This window comes from Thamnophis sirtalis, unplaced genomic scaffold, assembly GCF_051295495.1.
Source record: "Thamnophis sirtalis isolate CommonGarterSnake01/CBP01778 unplaced genomic scaffold, rThaSir2_p1.2 scaffold_2, whole genome shotgun sequence".
NCBI classification, from domain to species: domain Eukaryota; kingdom Metazoa; phylum Chordata; class Lepidosauria; order Squamata; family Natricidae; genus Thamnophis; species Thamnophis sirtalis.
In genome coordinates this window covers 78,522,742-78,542,639 of record NW_028261382.1, presented here as the reverse complement: position 1 = coordinate 78,542,639, position 19,898 = coordinate 78,522,742, and the positions used below count along the sequence as shown (strand labels likewise).

The window sequence follows — 19,898 nt, the reverse complement described above, 5'->3', positions numbered from 1 at the left end:
TTCTCTGCGCTCTTTCTAGAGTCTCAACATCTTTTTTATAGTGTGGGGACCAAAACTGGATGCAGTACTCTACTACTCTAGGTGTGGTCTTACTAGGGCTTTATGTTCTCCAAAGTCCCTCTGATCCTCACATTCTGGCGTATTTAACCAGGTTAGAAACTTGGGGTCATAAGAGAGCTGAAGAAAGGGTCTCAGAGAGTCTCAATGTGGGGAAATTTGATTTTTAATGGAGGCAATTAGAAAATCAGTAATTGTTCTTATATATTTGTGATGAAACAGCTGTCTTTCATTTACCTATTGTTGCCTTTGTTAAACTGCATTTCCTAGGACCTGGTCTGAAAAGGATATCCCAGCTGGGGGAGGAGGGAACAACTGCCAGTCAACCAGATGTGTTCCCACTAAGGATAGTGGGACTGGTAGAGTCTCTCTCTCTTTCTCTCTTTGCTGTGGATTTTGCTGTTGGGTGGTTGTAGGGAGAGCTGCTCTGTGGGGAGACCGAGTGGATGGCTGCTGGGGGAAGCCCAGCAATGAGGACACAGAACCAGGACCCAAGTTTAAGTAAGAAATTGCTGGATTTACAGTTATTTTTAGTCTGTGTTTTCCCAGGCCTTGTTTTGCCAGACTTTTTTCTCTCAGAGCAATCTGGGGCTGGACCACACATGCATAGGCCTTGCCAGGCTGTGTGATTCACCTCCATTTACTGAACTACCAAAACATTTCCCCACTAAGCTGCAGGTTCAAAACGAGAGGGCGAGTAGGGGGGGTCATAGGTTACAACCCCCCTTTTGTTCATGACAAACTTATTGTTCATAAATTAAACTAAGAATGTTTTTTTAATTTCCCTCTTTCTGTGCCATCTTCTTTTAATAGTTATTTTTTTAATAATTTGCATCATTTCCTAAGTTTTGCTCACATTTATTTCTTTTAGTCCCAAACCCTATGCATAAAATGAGTAGTGCAGTAGTGCTTGTTTCAATCAAGTTAATGGCCATTTAGGTTTCCTCCGTGTGAGTAGGGTTCACTTTTTGAATAGTAAGAATTATATGTCATGGGTGCATGAGGATTTTAGTGATACTTAGGTGGGGCATGGCCAAAAAAAGGTTGGGAACCATTGATCTAGCCCTTGTGTTTTCTAGATGCCGATTCAAAATATCCAGAGAGTAACTGTACATTACATGAAATGTAAATGTACCCACTGATTATCCCAAAGGTGCTTTTTCAAAAGGCAACTGGACTTTCTTTGTTCTTCCTTGAAGACATTTCGCTTCTCATCTAGGAAGCAAAATATCTTCAAAGAAAAACCTTTTGAAAAAGCACCCAAAATCACAATGTGGATGACTGAGACTCTCCGTAGAGTCACACAGATTCTCTGCTATTAAGTCAGACTTGACTCTTCACAGCCCCTGTCCTCGACCATCATTTTTTTAGTGACCATTCAAAGTTACAACAGCACTGAAAAAGTAACGTAGGATCAGTTTTCACACTTAAAATTGTTGTAGCATCTCCATGGACACATGATCCAATTTTGGATGCTTGGCAATTCTTTCATATTTATGACAGTTGCAATGTCCCGGGGTGATTCCCTTTTGCAACCTTCTGACAAATGAAGTCAATGGGAAAGCCCATTCCACTTAACTGTGTTACTAACTTAACAACTGCAGTGATTCACTTAACAACTATGGCAAGAATGATCATAAAATTCACTTAACAACACACTGAGGGCTCAATTGTGGTCCTAAGTTGAGGACTATCTGTCATGATGTGTCCAAACTTGGTCTTTCAGTAGTGCCCCCATAGCCATTGTAACTGAGTCCTCCTTCCCATTTAGAATAACAGAGTTGGAAGGGACCTTGGAGGTCTTCTAGTCCAACCTCCTGCTTAGGCAGGAAACCCTACACCACTTCAGACAACTAGTTATCCAACATCTTTAAAATATTCACAACTTCCGGAGGCAAGTTGTTCCACTGATTAATTGTTCTCACTGTCAGGAAATTTCTCCTCAGTTCCAAGTTGCTTCTCTCCTTGATGAGTTTCCACCCATTGCTTCTTGTTCTGCCCTCAGGTGCTTTAGAGAATAGTTTGACTCCCTCTTCTTTGTGGCAGCCCCTGAGATACTGGAACACTGCTATCATGTCTCCCCCAGTCCTTCTTTTCATTAAACTAGACATACCCAGTTCCTGCAACCGTTCTTCATATGTTTTAGCCCTCCTCTTTTCTTGCACATTTTCCAGGATGAGAGAGAAAAAGAAAGCAAATATAAATTATGATTATCGGTCCTTTATATCTTTTGTATTTGTTTAGCCCTCTTGAGTGCTCAGAGAATTTGCCTACGGTTACGGTCTTAATTTAGATCTCCTTTTCTCCCAAGTTTTCAATTCCATTTGATCCCCATGGCACTCGGTGTGCTTTCCTGGCCAAGAACGGATTTGAAGTGTAGGTCCACCAAAATGATTACAACACACCGGGCCCTCCTGCATTTCCTCTATACTTCAGAGGAATTGAAAGAGGAAGATTTTGTGGCTGAGGCCAAGCAATTTCCTAAGCTTTAGCTCCATCTCTTAAACGCTATGCCATTTCAAGTTAATTGACTCCGGATGAGTAAAATCTGGAAGTCTTTTGTTGCCCTTAGATTAAAATGACACAGAGAGCATTCTTGACTGGACCAATTTAATAAAGGCCCCTGGTGCTTCTTTTGCTAGTCCTTGACTGAAACGGCAAAGTGGATGAGACTCTAATGGGATTTAAACCTGCCTCCCTTTGCTGTTCTCATCAGCCTTCGAAAATTGACATGTGCGCCACTAAAACAGGTTCTTAGTCCATGGTTGCGCAAATTTCCTCTCTGTAAAATGAAAATATGACCTGCATGTCTGGAGCGGTTATTATAGGGCTGGAAAAAATATTTCAGATTTTTAAGACGCCAGCGTCTGGATCATTGGAGGGGCTGACTTCCCGAGGCCTCGGAGGCAAATCTATGGGAACAATGCAGGAGATTAGCCTTCTTGCTATGTCATTCTGATGTGACTTCAGGCAGTTGCTGGGTGGGAAAAGGGCCTCTACTTGATTAAAGCTCTTTCTTTGCCACAGAAGGGGCTGGACAGCTGCTTTCAAGTTGAAAAAAACGATGTCATTGGTTAGCTCAGGAGACACTGTGTTCTGGTCAGCCACGTGGCTAATGGACTTTGACTTGATAAGTTGGCACGGAGGGGGCACTTTGATGTGATTTATTTGTGCTTTTTAATGGACAAATGTAGATGTCCCATTAAAAGACCCAAAGGTGCTTTCTTGCCAAAGGCAACTGGGCTTTTTTGTTTTGCTTTAAGTCAGGGGTCAGCAACCTGTGGCTCTGGAGCCACATGTGGCTTTTTCATCCCTCTGCTGCGGCTCCCTGTTGCCAGTCGGCTCCACAATTGATAGGGCTTTTGGTTAGGACAGGTAGAGGAAAAAGGATGCTGTACTAGGAGGAGACTCTATGGTGGGGAAACTGAACTTCCGGTCATCTCCAGAATTGAATGGGGGGCTTCTGTTTAGGATCTTTGTGGGTATTTGAGTGTCTAAGATTGCTGACCCCTGCTTTAAGACATTTCACTTCTCATCCTAGAAGCTTCTTCTGTCCTGTCTTTAGTAGTGGAGAATGAAAGATTGATGTTTCTTGCAGTAATCTTGCAGAAATCCTTCCATTCTCCACCATTCAGTCAGAATTTAAGCTTCTTGGATGAAAAGTGAAATGTGTTGAAGCAAAATAAGAAAGTACAGTTGCCTTTGGAAAGAAAGCAACTTTGAGACAACCATCACCTAGATGGGGGAGAATTTCCATAGACATTTCCTAATAGTAGGAAATATCTGTAGCTCAGGGTTGAACTGTGGATCCCTTAGTGCTCTCTGAGCTTCCAGTAGTTGCTTGTTTGCAGATGGTTCATTATCCAACAAGATAACATCAACCTAGCTCAGGGGTTAGCAACCTTAAACACTCAAAGAGCCACAAGGTCCTAAACGGAAGCCCCCCATTCAATTCTGAAGCTGACCAAAGTCTAGTTCCCCCACCATAAAGTCTTCTCCTAGCGTAGCATCCTTTTTCTTCTATCTGTCCTAACCAAAAGCCCTATCAATTGTGGAGCTGACCAGCAACAGGGAGCCACAGCAGAGGGATGAAAGAGCCACATGCACTTGAAAGTCATGGGTTGCCGACCCCTGACCTAGCTCAAAGAGCACCAAGGACTGCACAAATGTGGTGTCCTATTACAATTACATCAATGCATTTTCACTTCAGGCATCTTAACATTGTTCCTTGATGACCACCTAGGCTTTTATCGTATTTAAATTGTGGTTTTAGGGCAGGGGTGAAATCCAGCAGGTTCTGGAGAACAGTAGCGGAAATTTTGAGTAGTTCAGAAAACCAGCATATGCCATCTCTTGCTGGCCCCAGAATGGGGAAGGAATGGGGATTTTGCAGTATCCCTCCCCTGCCATGCCCACCAAGCCACACCCACCAAGCCATGCCCATAGAACTGGTAGTAAAACAAATTGAATTTCACCACTGTTTTAGGGTCATCGAATAGAAAGATTAGAAGATAACTTTGAAGACCATCTAGTTCAGCCTCCAGCCCATGGCATATATCCATTACAATAGCATCTCCAAAGTTGGCTATGCAGTCCCTGCTGAAATACCTCCAAAAACAGATTGCTTCATTGTCCAACAGTTCCTATCATTAGAAAATCTTTCTTGGCATCAAATCATTTCCTTGTAATTCGACCTACCCAAAGTGAATTGAATTAAATGGTAATACTACTTTACTGCAATATCCAAACACTGATTTGATTTACAGATGCTGATTTGAAGCACAGCAAACACATTTCTAGAATAAATGACATAGCACGCTTTGGCTTTCTCTTGTACTCTGCTCTCAAAGAACCAAGTGTTGTGGCCCAACAGCAGAGTCAGACAGTGAGGAGGTTGGGGAGGAGCATGGGCCAGTCCTGGAGGAGGGAAGGCTCAGATGAGGGCTCTGCATTGGAGGCAGAAACTGGACCAGGGGCGTCTGGCAATGATCAGGTGCCTATGGAGCTAGACAGCCATAAGGCAGAGGAACAGCTAGAGCCTGTTCCCAGTGTGCACATGTGGAGAGCTGCCAGAAGAAAAAAAAACAACTCAGAAATCAGGGTCGACTTGGGAATAAAGTCACAGGTGGAAGGTGATTGGTCCCTCCCATAGGAAATAAAAGAGGAGTGAAAGGGGAGCGGGCTTTTGCAGGAAACAATTCAGTCAGTCGGTCATTAGATTCATTTCAGGAATGTGAAGATCTGTCTGTGAATCTCAGAGTCTCTGTGCCCACTCTTTCCTTGCATGGCACCTCATTTGGAAAAAAAAATTACATTGCAGCTTTCCAAGCTAGATAAGGTCTGTAGTCATAAATATTCCTTTGAAAGACTGTTTGCCAAGCCTTGCTGAATGTGAATGAGAGGAATTCACATTCGTTTAATAAAAGGGGTTTTGTTGGGACCAGGACTCTGCCTCGTGCTTTTTGGGGAAGCCTAGTTCAGAGTACCAATGATGACTTGATGGTTGGAGAGTATTCACCACAAAGCAGCACCAAGATAGAAGTAGAAGTTCAGCTCCCAAAGTTCACACCTTCATAAGCTGACGAAGGACAAATAGAAGAAACAAATGGAAGAGAAGTAGCAGCAGGGATCATCCCAGGAAAGCAGAATATGGGATCATTTTAGATCCTAGCATACACTTAGGTTCCTGACATAACAGTTGGAAACTAAAGGTTATTTTTTTTAAAGCCATGCAGAAAACACAGGCTTTGTATACTGATTTAAATGAGAGAGGAATTTCATGAGCACTTTTTTGAATCAATGCTGAGCAGATGGATCGGTGGAAGAAAAGACTCTTGAGTGAGCAGAAAACGTCTTAGTTTGATGGAGAAGTCAGCGTAGCACCAGCATGTTGAGCTGCCAAAGGCAAAAGATACATGTTGAGAACCTGACTTGGCTGACAGCAATGTAGCATAAGCCATACAGGGCAGCAAACATTGCTCTGACTCAGTGGTGGGATTGAAAATTTTAATACCGGTTCTGTGGACATGGCATGGCTTGGTGGGCATGGCAGGGGAAGGATACTGCAAAATCACCATTCCCTCCCCACCCCACCAACCTGTTTTCCAGCTCCGTTCTCCTGTGCAGGGTAACAAAAGAAGACCCACCCAATCAGCTGGGATTCAGGAGGCACCAAATAGATGGGGGCAGGGCCATCCAGAGATGGTATTTGCCGGTTCTCTGAACTACTCATAATTTCCGCTACTGGTTCTCCAGAACCAGTCAGAACTGGCTGAATATGACCTCTGCTCTGCCCTCCACATACTTCCATCTACTACCTTCTCTCCTTCATCTGCTACTGGAAGGAGTCAACCTTACCATATGTGTACTGTGGCAAATCAGCCCATGAGGTTCAGGAGAGCCGTGTAAGTTTACAGTCATCCCAAATTTGAAGATGTTAATGAAACCTTTTTGCCATTTAAAAAAGGTGCTACCAAACTGATCATTTTGGGAGGGGCTGCTAGGAGCTTCCTCTGTTTCCTTCTGCTGCCTATTGATCGAGCTGACCCTATCATGGGCCATGATTAAAGCATATTGCAACCAAAAATTGCATTTGGGCTGTGCCAAAAGAGGCTGAGGTTTCTTAAGCCACAAAACCACCTTCATCTCCACCTCTAAATATCAAGCTAGGGGCCTGTCATAATAAGTGCTGGTCCTGAATATTGTCCCAAAGGAGCTGCTGATACAGTTCTACAGAGGAATGATTGAGTCTTGTCATCTGCACCTCTATAACTGTCTGGTTTGGCTCCGCAACCCAACAAGACAGACCCGGATTTCAGAGGATAATTAGAACTGCAAAAAAAAACCCCACCAATTACTGCCAGCTTGCCTTCCATTGAGGATCTCTACACTGCACGAGTCAAAAAGAGGGCTGTGAAAATATCTATAGGCCCCTCACATCCTGGGCATAAATTGTTTAAACTCCTACCCTCAAAACCATGCTATAGAGCACTGCACACCAGAACAACTAGACACAAGGACAGTTTCTTCCCCGAATGCCATCACTCTAGTAAACAAATAATTCCCTCAACAGTATCAAACTATTTACGTCTGCACTACTATTAATCTTCTCATCATCCCTAACACCCATCTCCTCCCACTTATGACTATGACTATAACTTTGTTGCTTGTATCCTTACGATTTATATTGATATTGTTTCCCGATTGCTTATTTGTACCCTATGACTACCATTAAGTGTTGCACCTTATGATTCTCAATGAATGTATTTTATTCTCCTTATGTACCCTGAGAGCATATGCACCAAAGATGAATTCCTTGTGTGTCCAGTCACACTGGCCAATAAAGAATTCTATTCTGATCTATTCTATTCAAAGGTGTTTTTTCTAAAAGACAACTGGACTTTTTTTGGGGTGGTGGTGTTCCTTTGAAATGTTTCACTTCTCATCCAAGAAGCTTTTTCAGCTCTTTTTCTTCAAAGGAAAAGAAAAACAGAGTCCGGTTGCCTTTTTGACAAAGTACCCCTGGGACAACCATGACCTGGATGATTGAGAATCTCCATAGATGTTCTGACTACTGGCTTCTGAATGCTATGAACTCTGTTGAGGCTGGGACAATCTTACAGAGTACTAACTAATATTGTCTTTACGCAGGTATTACAGCAAACTTATGAGAAGTTTGCTGGAATGCGATGAAGAAACAGTCGGGACCATTAAAGACAGTTTGATGGCCAAAATTGGACCAAACATGGCCAACCTATTCCATCTCCTGCAGACAGATCGCTGCGGACAGAATCATCCGAGAGCAGATTTCAATCGGAGACACATTGTGGAACCTCAAAAGTTAAAAATCTATTTGAGGAATCTCCGGGGGGAGGGACCTTCACCAGCCCACGTGAAACGTGATTCTTCAGAAAGTGTGTAACGTTCCACTGATTGAGTAGAGAATCCCAGTTGTACCAAACTAAGAAATTGCTCTTTTTTTTTCTTTTGCATTCACAATACACCAGAAATGTACTGTAACTGACTTCTAAGGACATTGAGCCAATCTATACATTCAAACAAACAAAGGAAAAGGGCATGGTATTGTTTTTCTGGGACTGTACCACTTAAAAGGTTGAGGTGGGGAAAACTGCCTATTTAAAGCTTAATGTTGCAAATGTAGTCATGCTTAAATAGTTCTTTCAGCAGTCTAAAATATTTCATGAGGACCTCCTTTAATTGGGAAAGAATAGGAAGAATCTAGTTCTTCTCCTCTGCCATTAATCATAATATATTCTGAAGTGGTACAGTCAGGAATAATTGGTTCTCCATGGTTTTTTTTTATGGAAGTATAGATTGGTCCTTGGTCCTCGGCTATAGAGTTTTTACTTCTCATCCCCCGGTCCCACTTCACCCTTCAAACAAACTGTATGAAAATAGAATTCTGGTTAGAACTGTGTAAAATTTCATCATGGAATGGTGGATCCCTTGATCTGCCCCCAACGGATCGAATGAATATAAGCTTTTGTGGAAAGTGATTGTAAGAGCACTTCAGCAAACACCAAACTTTCCTTGTACTGTAGCTCAAGCGACTTGACAGTCAGATAGTGTAGATATAGCTCTGCTTATCCTAAGTGGAAGACAAGAATGGGGGAGTCTAAAACAAAGTAAAAGAAGAATTTTTTTTAAAAAAAGAAGTATTCCGTAGGTCTCATTGGACCACTGATACGAATGGTACTGTTTCATAGGCAAATATCAGTGTCCTATCTAGGCTCTGAATCTCACTGCTGCAAGGTTTAATTGCCTCACTTTTGAGAGTTCCTGAGATGACTGTTTTTAATCAACATTGACCTCATCAAATTCTGGCCATAAAAGAGGGTCTTACAGCAAATGAACAGTTTATCTTGGATCACTTGGAATGTTCTCCCGTTCTTTCCAATTAAGTGAAGAAACAAAACCTTTTTGCTAGCCTGAGAACTGAGCCAACAAACAGTTCTTGAACTTTTCTAACAACTACACACACCCTCCCCCCCACTTTTCAGGTCTTCCTTTAAAAAAAGGCACTTTGCCAAAGATTAGATATTTATCTTTTTTTCCCTTATGCTACCTGCAATGTCTAGAGGTTGTAAGCAGGTGGGGTAAGATGACACTATAAAAGTGATGCCATGTGCTGCTGTCTTCTCATTGTGAGAGACAATTCCTGCCCACTTTCCATTTTAACATATGGCAAGGGCTTAGCCCTAGAATTGTCATTGGTGGCATGACAAATTATGCTCAAGATCCTTCTTCCTCATCCCACTGTTCTCCTGATGGGTTAATCCAGGGGTGTCAAATTTGCAGTGTCACAGCAGCATCATGTGATGTATTGGGACTTTTTCCCCTTCGTTAAACTGGGCAGGGGCGAGACCAGCATGTGACGCATCCAGCCTGCAGGGGCTGCAGGTTTGACACCCCTGTGTTAATCTATGTGTCCCATCACTCTCCAGCAGCATGCTTGCTATAGAGCCATGATGGCAAACCGGTGGCACATAGAGCCTTCTCTGTGGGCACGTGCACCGTCACCAGCTGCTCTTCTGGTTTTGGCATGCACACCGGACAGCTAGTTTTTGCAGGCATTGGAGTGCTGGAAAATGCCCCCAAAATGGCCAAAACAACAGGTCATTTTTGCGCCATTTTCAGGCTGTTTTCCACGCCGTTTGGAGGCCATTATTTGGGTGAAACATTGCCTGAAAACAGCCCCAAAACAGCCTGAAAGTGGCCTGAAAACGGCCAAACAGCAGGTCTACACGCGCGAAGATCAGCTGGCTGGATACCCAAAGACTAGCTAGCTGGCTTGCACACCGTTAGTTTTCTGGCACTCCAGCGCGTGCACATGCACACACATGCATGTGCATTCTGCTTTGAGCCCTCAATGCCAAAACAGTTCGCCATCACTGCTAGAGAGTGATTGTAGACATTCCAGCACATCGTAAGAATTCTGGCGGGAGAAGACTGTCTGGAATCTGGGCCTAGTTCTCACCGGGTTGGTGAAATTGTCTTGGACTGCACTTCTTGAGGCTGCAAGTGGAAAACCTCATGATGGAATGTGGCATGCTGAAAACGAAGTGTTTGCATGTAGAAATAAGCATGTGTAGGGATAAGTTTGGTTACAACTCAGTGGACATACTATCGTGCTAGAAGAAAGTCCTGTGTTATTTGTACAGAAGGGCAGTTCTTTTATTTTAAGAGTAGCCTCTTACAGTTTGAAGTGGAAGTTCTTCACTAGAGGACCCTTGCATGGTAGTGGAAGGAAGGGCTTTAAGGCATGGGCTTTAAGGTATTTTCTTGGGATGCTAATACCTCTTGCATGGTCTCTAAAACAGCTGATGAAACAATCTCACATACCATTACTTTTTCCTGGGTCACTTTAAGGAATCTGGTGACCACTGTCTTAAGAACAGAGCCTTGAGCCTTACTCTCTGATAGAAATGGAACAAGTTGTGCGTTAAGCAAAAGTTCCAAGGATTTATTTTTAATAATAATATCAAATAGCTTTTCAACTCATAGTTCCATTTGATAACTTTGCAATGATTGCTAGACAACTTTATTTCTAGAAGAACACCGCCTCTGTTGGAAAGCATCAGTACAAAAGCAGGACTCAATTCTAAAGGCCATTAAATTCTAAGGACTATTAAATTATTTTGCTTAGGAATGCCACTTGAATCAAGAGAAAGGGTTAGACAAGAAAATTACTTTGGCAGATGCCATGTCCTAACCCCAACCTACATTAAAGTGAGATTCTTGGGCACTGCTTTAAAAAAAATAACTTTGCAAAACTGAACTACACGTGACGTGCCTACACAGAGCTTAACAATCTAGTGAGGGCTTGCCTTAACTCAATGCATTGGGTTGGAGCAAGGCTAAGTAGTTCAACTCAGGTCCTCTCCAGATTCATGGTTAGGTTGGTGGTTAAATCTCCAAGGAGGGACCAAATTCAGCTTACTTAGTCCATTGTGATTGAACCCATTGATGTCAAAGTTAATGTCCCACTGAAACAGCCTTTCCGACGAATCATAAAACTCAGGGTCAGCTTATAGTTTAAAGAGGAGGGGTTGGCAAAGTAGGTTTGATGGATTCTCCTGAGATATCTCTTCTATTTTCTTGGCAAATTTGGATGGGCAAAAGCACCCCATTCCTGACTCTGCCTGGGCCCTGCCAGCTTGTATTTTATTTTATTTTACTTTTTTGCAATGCTTCGGCATGAGGTCACGCCAGGGAACGTAAAGAGTTTTTATTGGAAGATTTTGTAGGATGACTCTGGCAATATGACTGACTATGCTGGGTGCTGAAATTAATCTTGGAGAAATTGTTCCTGGAATATATTACCGTTCTGCTGGGAAGCCAGGCACGCATCTAGAAAGCTAGCACATCAGGAAGGACACTTTTCCCACGCTTTCTGATCCCTGGTTTTCTATTTGCAAGTCATTTATAAAGATGATATATATTCCATCGGGCACTTCTCTAATTCTCCAGTTTTTGGAAAAGAGGTCTTTTAGGAACAGCTTGAATTGAAAAGAGGTTGTCCAGTCCAGGCTTCGCTGCTTCCCCCTGAAAAATTAGCTTTCCTAATGCACTGGCTTCGCAACTTTGCTGGAAGGATTTAAACAGGCACTTTACCTATTGCACTTTCCAAATCAGAATAAATCTTGTTCATCATGTGTGAAGCTCATCTTCAAATGATAAATCTTTTGGACTGCCGTCAGGTTCCACAAAGCCTTGATCCATGTACATTCCAAATTTGTAGGGTCATCCACCAGAGGAAAGGAGTCCAAAGATAGTGGCATCAATGGTGCATCCACCTCTGTCCAGGGTGGGTTTGAAAATTTTTAGCAACTGGCTCTCTGCCCAGTTGCTGGGTGGGCATGGCCATGGTGGATGTGGCCTACTCAACCTCCTGCACCATGACAGAGGAAGTCTTTTCCCTCCCTAGGCTCCAGAGGCTATTCTCGAGCCTCCGGGAGGGTGAAAATGGCTTCCCCCAGACTCCAGAGGTCAGAAACAGGCCTGTTTCCGGACTTCTAGAACTTCTGGGAGGACTGTTTTTCGCCCTCCCAGAGCTTCCACACAAGCCCTGGACTTACCTGGCGTCCAAATGGGCCATGTGGAGACCCCTGGGAGGGGTGGATCAGGGTGGGCGTGGCCAGCCAGTCCTTTCAACTACAGGTTCGGTGAACCAAATGTAAAATTAGCAAATTTTACCAGTTCGAACCGGCTGAATACCACCTCTACCTCTATCTCTTTCTTTTGCTGCCCTGTATGTGGGAACACCCCCCCCCTGCAAACCTCTCCAGTAAAGGAAATGGCAACCACAGGTGACCATTACCTTACTGAAGAGAAGCGAATAATCACATTGAATATACTGAAAATATGCTTCTCATGGAAAAACTATTTAAAAAGCAATAGAATGTTTACCACAACGCCTTTAAGCATTAACTTGCTGCTAAAAATACATTTCTCACCCAAGGCAGTACTTCAGCCTTTGCTGTCTTCATTGAAATGCATGTAGCCCTAGAAAAATGTGGTTATAGAATCATAAGTAGCAAAGGAAGAAGGGAAGAATTGCCAGGAGCAAGATTTTTATATTCCATATTATGCAGTCAAGCTCAGTCTTAGGTGTGATGCTGTGGAATAGAAACTTAACGCTTTTCAGGTAAATTTGATTCTCCTTTGCTTGTTTCAGGATTGTGTCTTTTCAACAATGCTTTAAAATGAAGGTTGATTGGGGAAGCGAAGCGTGTTTCTTGATTTGTGAGTGTGGAGCATTGATATTCCACATTAAATTGCTTGAATATTAATGACATGTTGGAATTTTAGCTGGGGGTGGGGAGAGAATGCATATGGGAGAAGGAAAATCTATTTGGCAAATAGATTATATCGCATTAGAGCAGGGGATCTCCAAACTTGGCAACTTTAAGACTTAAGGACTTCAACTGCCATGCTGGTTGGGGAATTCTGGGAGTTGAAGTCCACAACTTTTAAAGTTGCCAACTTTGGAGGCCCCTGCATTACAATATATTGCTTTACATTGACAGGTCTAGTAATTCCTTAAATCCCATAGGTTGATTCACAAAGTAATTTTAACTGCACTGAAATTGATGTTTGATTTTGTAGTAGAATGGGGTTTCCTCAACAACAAAAAATGTGCACTCCTAATAATGGTCACTTGTCACAACAAAGGGGTCAAAAGAGGCCAGATAGTAGAGTGGCATCTCAATGAAAGGCCACACCCACCATCTTGCTTCTCTCGATTTCTTCCCATGGGTGCTGTTGTACTGTAGACCAGATGCAAGCTTGTTCAAGTGCACATCTCTAAGATGGCCAAACTGAATTGGGCCTTGGGAGCTAATCCATAAAATTGTCTTAAGGAACACAAAATTCATCCTCACCACAACCTCCTTAGGCAAAAAAAAAGAGCTCTCAAGATGGTGTAGATCTTCATCTCATCACAATGTGGGGATTGCGGGAGTTTATAGCTTGTGATCTAAAGTATAGTGAAATCTAGCTCTCCGGATTCTACCGAATTACATCTCTAACCATGCTGGTCTGGAACGGAAGACTTGCATCTTGTGCTTAACATCTAAAAAAAAACAACCATGGAGAGTAACAGCTTGTCTCCCCTCGCTCCAGGACCTCCTGCTTTCCCTTCCTCCTCTTCTTCCCCTTTTTCTTGATTATAACCCCTCTTCATTCCATGAAAGTGACTTGTACGAACAGAACTAGCCCCTCATAAGGAACAAAGTTGCTATTGGGGGATGGGAATCTGTAAGGAAGAAGAGGGATTTTTAAAAAAGAGAGAATGTGTGCAAAATATTGACATTCAAACCATTCTGAATTCTAAATTAATGGTTTCCAGTTCAAATCAGGCCTTTTCAAGCATTTCAGAAGTGTTGCGCTTCAGAAACGCTTTGCTTTTGGGCAGCTGTTTGCAGGTTGAAGGGAGCATTTCAAATTTTAGAAGGTCCAAATATGAAACGTTTTGCATACTATTAAAGCAAAATCATCCTCCTCCTCCTCCTCCTCCCCCAAATATGATGAGGAAGCTTAATTTCCACTTTGAATGGAAGAGGAGCTTGTATGCTCTCCATTTCATATCTGTCAAGCCTAAAGTAAGTAACTGGTATAAATCTAAGCAATTTTTATAAGCTTAAGGTAGATGAATAACAGAACTTTGTGTGCCATGCAATAGAGTGATTGCAACTCATTGTGACACTAGATTAAAGTGCACCTCTTCTTAAAAAACATCTGGCCTTATAATATCGATGGATCCCACTTGAAATTGAAGTCTGTGGCTTATCTTTAAAAATAATAAAGAAAAAATGCATGATTTAATTGTGATTTTTTTCGCACTTTAGATATTTTGTGCCATTTCTATACAGATACATATATATATAAAGTATGTATTTATAATTTAATTTTTTTTTCTTTTGGCCAAATGCTGGAATAAACAGTGAGCATATCTGGTATATGTCATTATTTATTTATTAAATTGCATTTTTTTTTAGAAAGAAAAAGAAAACAGCCACCAGTGTTCTTATAAAGATTATTTAAAAAGTTATTGCAGCAATGAGAAAAAAGGTGCCAGTTGTTTTCTCTGCTTATTTTTATAAGTAAGAAAAAAAATGCATAACATTATAAAAGCCTGTGGTGGATTCCTTATGAGAGCGAATTAAAAAAAAATTAGCCCCATGTTAAGTGTCTGCCTTCTTTTTTTGCTAAAAAAAATATAATCCTTTTCCAAAACTACAGCACTGATTGTCCTTTGAAAAATTGGAAAAGAACAAAATGCCTCTTTTGAATGGTTGGGAAGTGGGCTTATTTTCTGCTACTCTGTATATCCTTTCCATTTGATCAGTTGAAGCTGACATGCAGAATTTACATCATTGGATGACAGCTAAAAATTCACTTGAGGTTATAGCAGTGACCACTCCCCTCTAGGTCAGTGGTTCTTAACCTGTGGTCTGCGTACCTCTAGGGGAACATGATGTCGCCACAGGGGGTACACGAAGATTTGAAGAAATGTTATTTAAATCTTGAGTTAAGTCTTGGGACCACAAAAAAGTGAAAATCCACAGTGAAAAAAGTAAAGTTCTACATTTAGACAAGAAAAACAAAATGCACAGGTCAGTGTAGGTGGTACCTTGCTCAATAGCAGTAACTGTGAGAGGGATCTTGGAGTCCTAGTGGACAACCCTTTAAATAGGAGCTAGCCATGTGCAGCAGCTGCCAAAAGAGTCAACACAGTTCTAGGCTGAATAAACAGAGGGATAGAATCAAGATCACATGAAGTGTTAATACCACTTTATAATGCCTTGGTAAGGCCACACTTGGAACACTGCATTCAGTGTTGGTCGCCACAAAAAAAGATGTGGAGACTCTAGAAAAAAGATGTGGAGACTCTAGAAAGATTGCAGAGAAGGGCAACAAAAATGATTAGGGGACTGGAGGCTAAAAGATTTGAAGAACGGTCGCAGGAACTGGGTATGTCTAGTTTAATGAAAAGAAGGACTAGGGGAGACATGATAGCAGTGTCCCAATATCTCAGGGCTTTCCACAAAGAAGAAGGAGCCAAGTTATTCTCCAAAGCACCTGAGGGCAGGACAAGAAGCAACTGGTGGAAACTAATCAAGGAGAGAAGCAACTTAGAACTAAGGAGAAATTTCCTGACAGTGGGAACAATTAATCAGTTGAACAGCTTGCCTCCAGAAGTTGTGAATGCTCCAACACTGGACATTTATAAGAAGACGTTGGATATCCATTTGTCTGAAGTGGTGTAGGGTTTCCTGCCTGAGCAGGGGGTTGGACTAGAAGACCTCCAAAGTCCCTTCCAACTCTGTTATTCTATTCTATTCTAAAGATATTTAAAGGGTAAAGAAAAGATTGAGGACCTATGTTCTAGGTCATATATCATCCAGATTGTAATTCAAGAGCATGCAACTAAGGAAAACTGGAGAGATCAATGAGCTTAGGGTACATATGAAGGTTGTAGATCATCTGTCTAATAAGGATGCTGACCAACTGCTGAGAGGAACAAAATGCTAGACAAGAGACATTGTAATTGCTTGTTGTTCACTCACCCAGTAATTTCTCAGCCATCATTTCACCAGGATTATTACTTTGTGTTCTTGTAAACTCTTCCTTGTTTTCAGTGATAACTCCTACCCATCTTGTCTTCCACTCACCTGTTTTTTTTATGGCCTCCTATTTTTTTCCCCCAAGCATCAGGTTCTCTCGCCAGTGTCTCTTTCCTTTGCCTCACATATCCCAAATATTTAAGCTTTGGCTTCATGTTTAGCGTTTTCGATGAGAATTCTGGTTTTACTTCCTCTAATTTTGAATGATTTGTTCTTTCAGGATGTCCAACATCTTTCTCTAGAACTACAATTTGAACATGGTATATTTTTATTTGTTCAGCCTTTCTATTGGTTAACTTTCATAGACATGTTATAATTGGGCCAACCCTGACCTTGGGAATAGATCATTAAGGTTGGAATAGCTATAACAAGAGGGTAGAGAAAGTGGTATATAGATATCAGTAGAAACTTCAACTTCATCTTAATAGAGCAACTGTCAATGCACTATTAGGTTTCCCAGCTGAGTACAACAGGGAAAATAACAGAAAATCCCCCCCAAGTGGCTGAGCTTTTCTCACAATAAAAGGAATTTATCTTCAATATGGATGAGGCATTTTCCAATGATTTGGGATAATGTATTAGGTTATAAGGACTCAGTGGCTAAGACGCTGAGCTTGTCGATCAGAAAGGTCAGCAGTTCAGCGGTTTGAATCCCGAGCACCATGTAATGGGGTGAGCTTCCATTACTTGTCCCAGCTTCTGCCAACCTAGCAGTTCGAAAGCATGTAAAAAATGCAAGTAGAAAAATAGGAACCACATTTAGTGAGAAGATAACATAAGTGCAAGGAGAATTTTTACCTTTATTATGTTATATAAGGGGTGGGGCAGGGCTTGTCAACAGGAAAGCCGACAACCCATGTTCAAGACCCAAGTGCCACACAATGGGATGAGCTCCTGTCCTCTTCCCAAGTCCTGCCAATGTAGCAGTACAAAACATGCAAACGTGAGTAGATAAATAGGTACCACTTTGATGGGAAGGTAACAGCTGAACACATGACTGTGGAAATGTCTTTAGACAGTGTCCTCTCAATAGCTTGAAATGCACGGCCCTCTAAAGTTGGCTGCAACTAATGGAATAAATCCACAGGGACTCCTATTATGTTATATAATAAGATGGATTTCTTTGCAAATTTTAACTTTTAACTACTGAAAGGGAATTGTATGCTACTCAGATAAATGAAATGCTAATTGTTAAGCAAGAATCACTGGTAATTTCTGCAGAGCAAGTCCTTCCCTCACTCTTCCTGGAACCACGAATCAATCATCATCAATAGTACCAAGCATGGGAAAAGTGCTCACAGAACTTTTATTGAATATATTCTTCCTTGCACTCTTAATGTGGGCGTGGAAACAAATGCCCATTTCTATAGAGCTTCCTTGGGAATGTGCACACAAATGCCTTTCTACAAGTCGAGGGCAATTGGCCTTCGCCAGAGATGAGGTTAGCTGCAATCAAGTTGGCTTTAATGTAGTTTTCTGAATAGAAGGTTATTACAATAGGTATGTTTGCGTCTAGTGGCTTTACAAACAGATTTCAAAGCCAGCCCTATCTCTCCAAGGCCCATTGAATCATCCAAGAGTGACTGGTGGGTGTGCCTTGTAGAAACACAAATGGGATGAATGGGCAACCTCTGTTCATTGAAAAGCAACGTTCTCCTGCCAACCAGCTAAATTCCTGAGGTCAATCCAAGATGCCTCCGTTAAACACTCCGCAAAAATGTCATTAGCAAATTCCTTTGAACAATGTGCAGAAAGAGAAACAAGGGTCTGTGCCTTTAAGGAAGAATAAATAATTCAACCAGTCAAAGCTGTAGAGAGGTGACTACTTGGAAAGTTAATAAAAGGAGGCTGGGCTGATTCATTAAAATAAAGAAGGCATTTGATTCAGTAGTATTGATTAAAGGGGAGAAAAACAGTGATGCAAATCTGATTTTGTCCTACCCTGTTCCCCTTCTGTCTTCCCCACCACCACCCCATCACAGAATAGACCAATACTAATACAGGTAGTCCTCGAATTATGACTCAAGTTGGGATCGGAATGTCTGATGCTAAGCAAGGCAATTGTTCAGTGAGCTGCAGCACCTGAATTTACAGCCTTCCTTGCCATGGTTACACAAATTATTTCACTTGTTACGTGAATTAAATAATTCATTAAGTGAATCTCACTTTCCCCATTGACTTTGCTTGTCACAAATCAGATGGGAAGATTGCAGATGGTGATCATGTGAGACACAAACAGGACCCTGCAACTATCATAGATACACGCCAATTGCCAAGTGCTCCGATTTTGATGATGCACAGGGAGATGCTGTGCTGGTTGTAAGTGTGAAGACTGGCCATAAGTCACTTTTTCCAAGGCCATTGTAACTGTGAATGCTCCCTTAACAGATGGTTGTAAATTGAGGACTACCCATATTCTTAGAGCATTATGGACAGATTATCTGTCTTATATATTCCATCTCTGAAGTATCCAGGATCACTTACTGTGTTCCAAACTGCCTCCCTAAATGAACAAACTCCACCTTGGACATACTCAAATCTGTTCTGGCAGCAGATTCGGACAGAAAGGAGATTGGGGAGGAACATGGGCCAGTCCGAGGAAGACTCAGATGAGGGCTCTGTATTGGAGGCAGAGAGGGGGACAAAGCTGTATGCGAGTTATCAACTGTTTTCAGATTCAGACATTAGTGAGGCAGACGAACAGCTGGAGCCTGTTCCCAGTGTGCACATGCACTGAGTTGCCAAACGAAGGGAACAGCTAAAGAACAGGGGTTGATTTGGGAGTAAGGCCACAGGTGGATGATGAATGGCCCCTCCCAGAGGAAATAAAAGAGGAGCAAAAGGGGAGTGGAGTTTGTAGGAGACAATTAGTTTGCTTAATTGATTCGTGACTCTCCGAGACCCCTTGCCAGGTTTTACAGATATCGGCCTGTCAGCTCTCCAAGCCAGATAAGGTCTGTGACTGTAAATCCTCCTTTGAAAGACTTTGCTGGATGTGAATGAGCAGAATTCACAGTCAATTAATAAAAGGGTTTTTTGTCAGAACAAGGAGTTTGTTCATGCTCTTGGGAAGCCTCGGTCAGAACAAAATCCTCCCATTCCGGGCAGAAAGGGAAATCCACGCCAGTCTGGTCTATTTTGCCCATCTTCCTTTGGTTAGTTCAGGGGTGTCAAACTCAAGGCCCAGCGGCTGGATGGGACACACTAGAAACAGCGAAGGACTGGCCCGCGGTGCTTCTGCCAGTGAAAATGGAGCTTGGGTGGCCTGTATGGGGCCCTCCAAAACTCCATTTTCGCTGCCAGAGGGAAAAGCAGCAGGAGACTGTGGCACTGAAAACAGAACTCGGGAGCCCATTTTTGCTGGCAGAGCACTCGGGCCACCACAGGCGCCCCCAACACGAGTGACGTTGAGCTGGCCATGCCCACCCTGGCCACGCCCACCCTGGCCCTCCATGGTTAAACACAACCCAGCCCTCAATGAAATCAAGTTTGACACCCTTGGGTTAGATTTTGACAAATTTCTGGGGAGGTCTAAGATGTGCAAAAATGATGTGGGGTGAGTGGCCCAGACAATCCCTGAGATTTTTGTGAGTTCAAAGCCACTCTGTCCTACTCATGGGGCACCGAATTCCCTTAAATATATACTGTCCATATTTGACATGTCGAACAATGTCCCTTACTCTAAGGAACATT

At 42.3% G+C, this 19,898-nt stretch overlaps 1 protein-coding gene across 1 annotated transcript in view; it reads left to right on the top strand.

The window, feature by feature from the left end:
* STC1 (stanniocalcin 1) overlaps positions 1 to 9,045 on the top strand; it is a 31,808-nt gene extending 22,763 nt beyond the window's left edge. The window contains exon 4 of the mRNA XM_014068260.2: positions 7,708 to 9,045. Within this exon, the coding sequence (XP_013923735.1) occupies positions 7,708 to 7,978 (271 nt within the window). The 3' untranslated portion in view covers positions 7,979 to 9,045. The remainder of the gene's footprint in view (positions 1 to 7,707) is intronic.
* Positions 9,046 to 19,898: the final 10,853 nt, after the last annotated feature.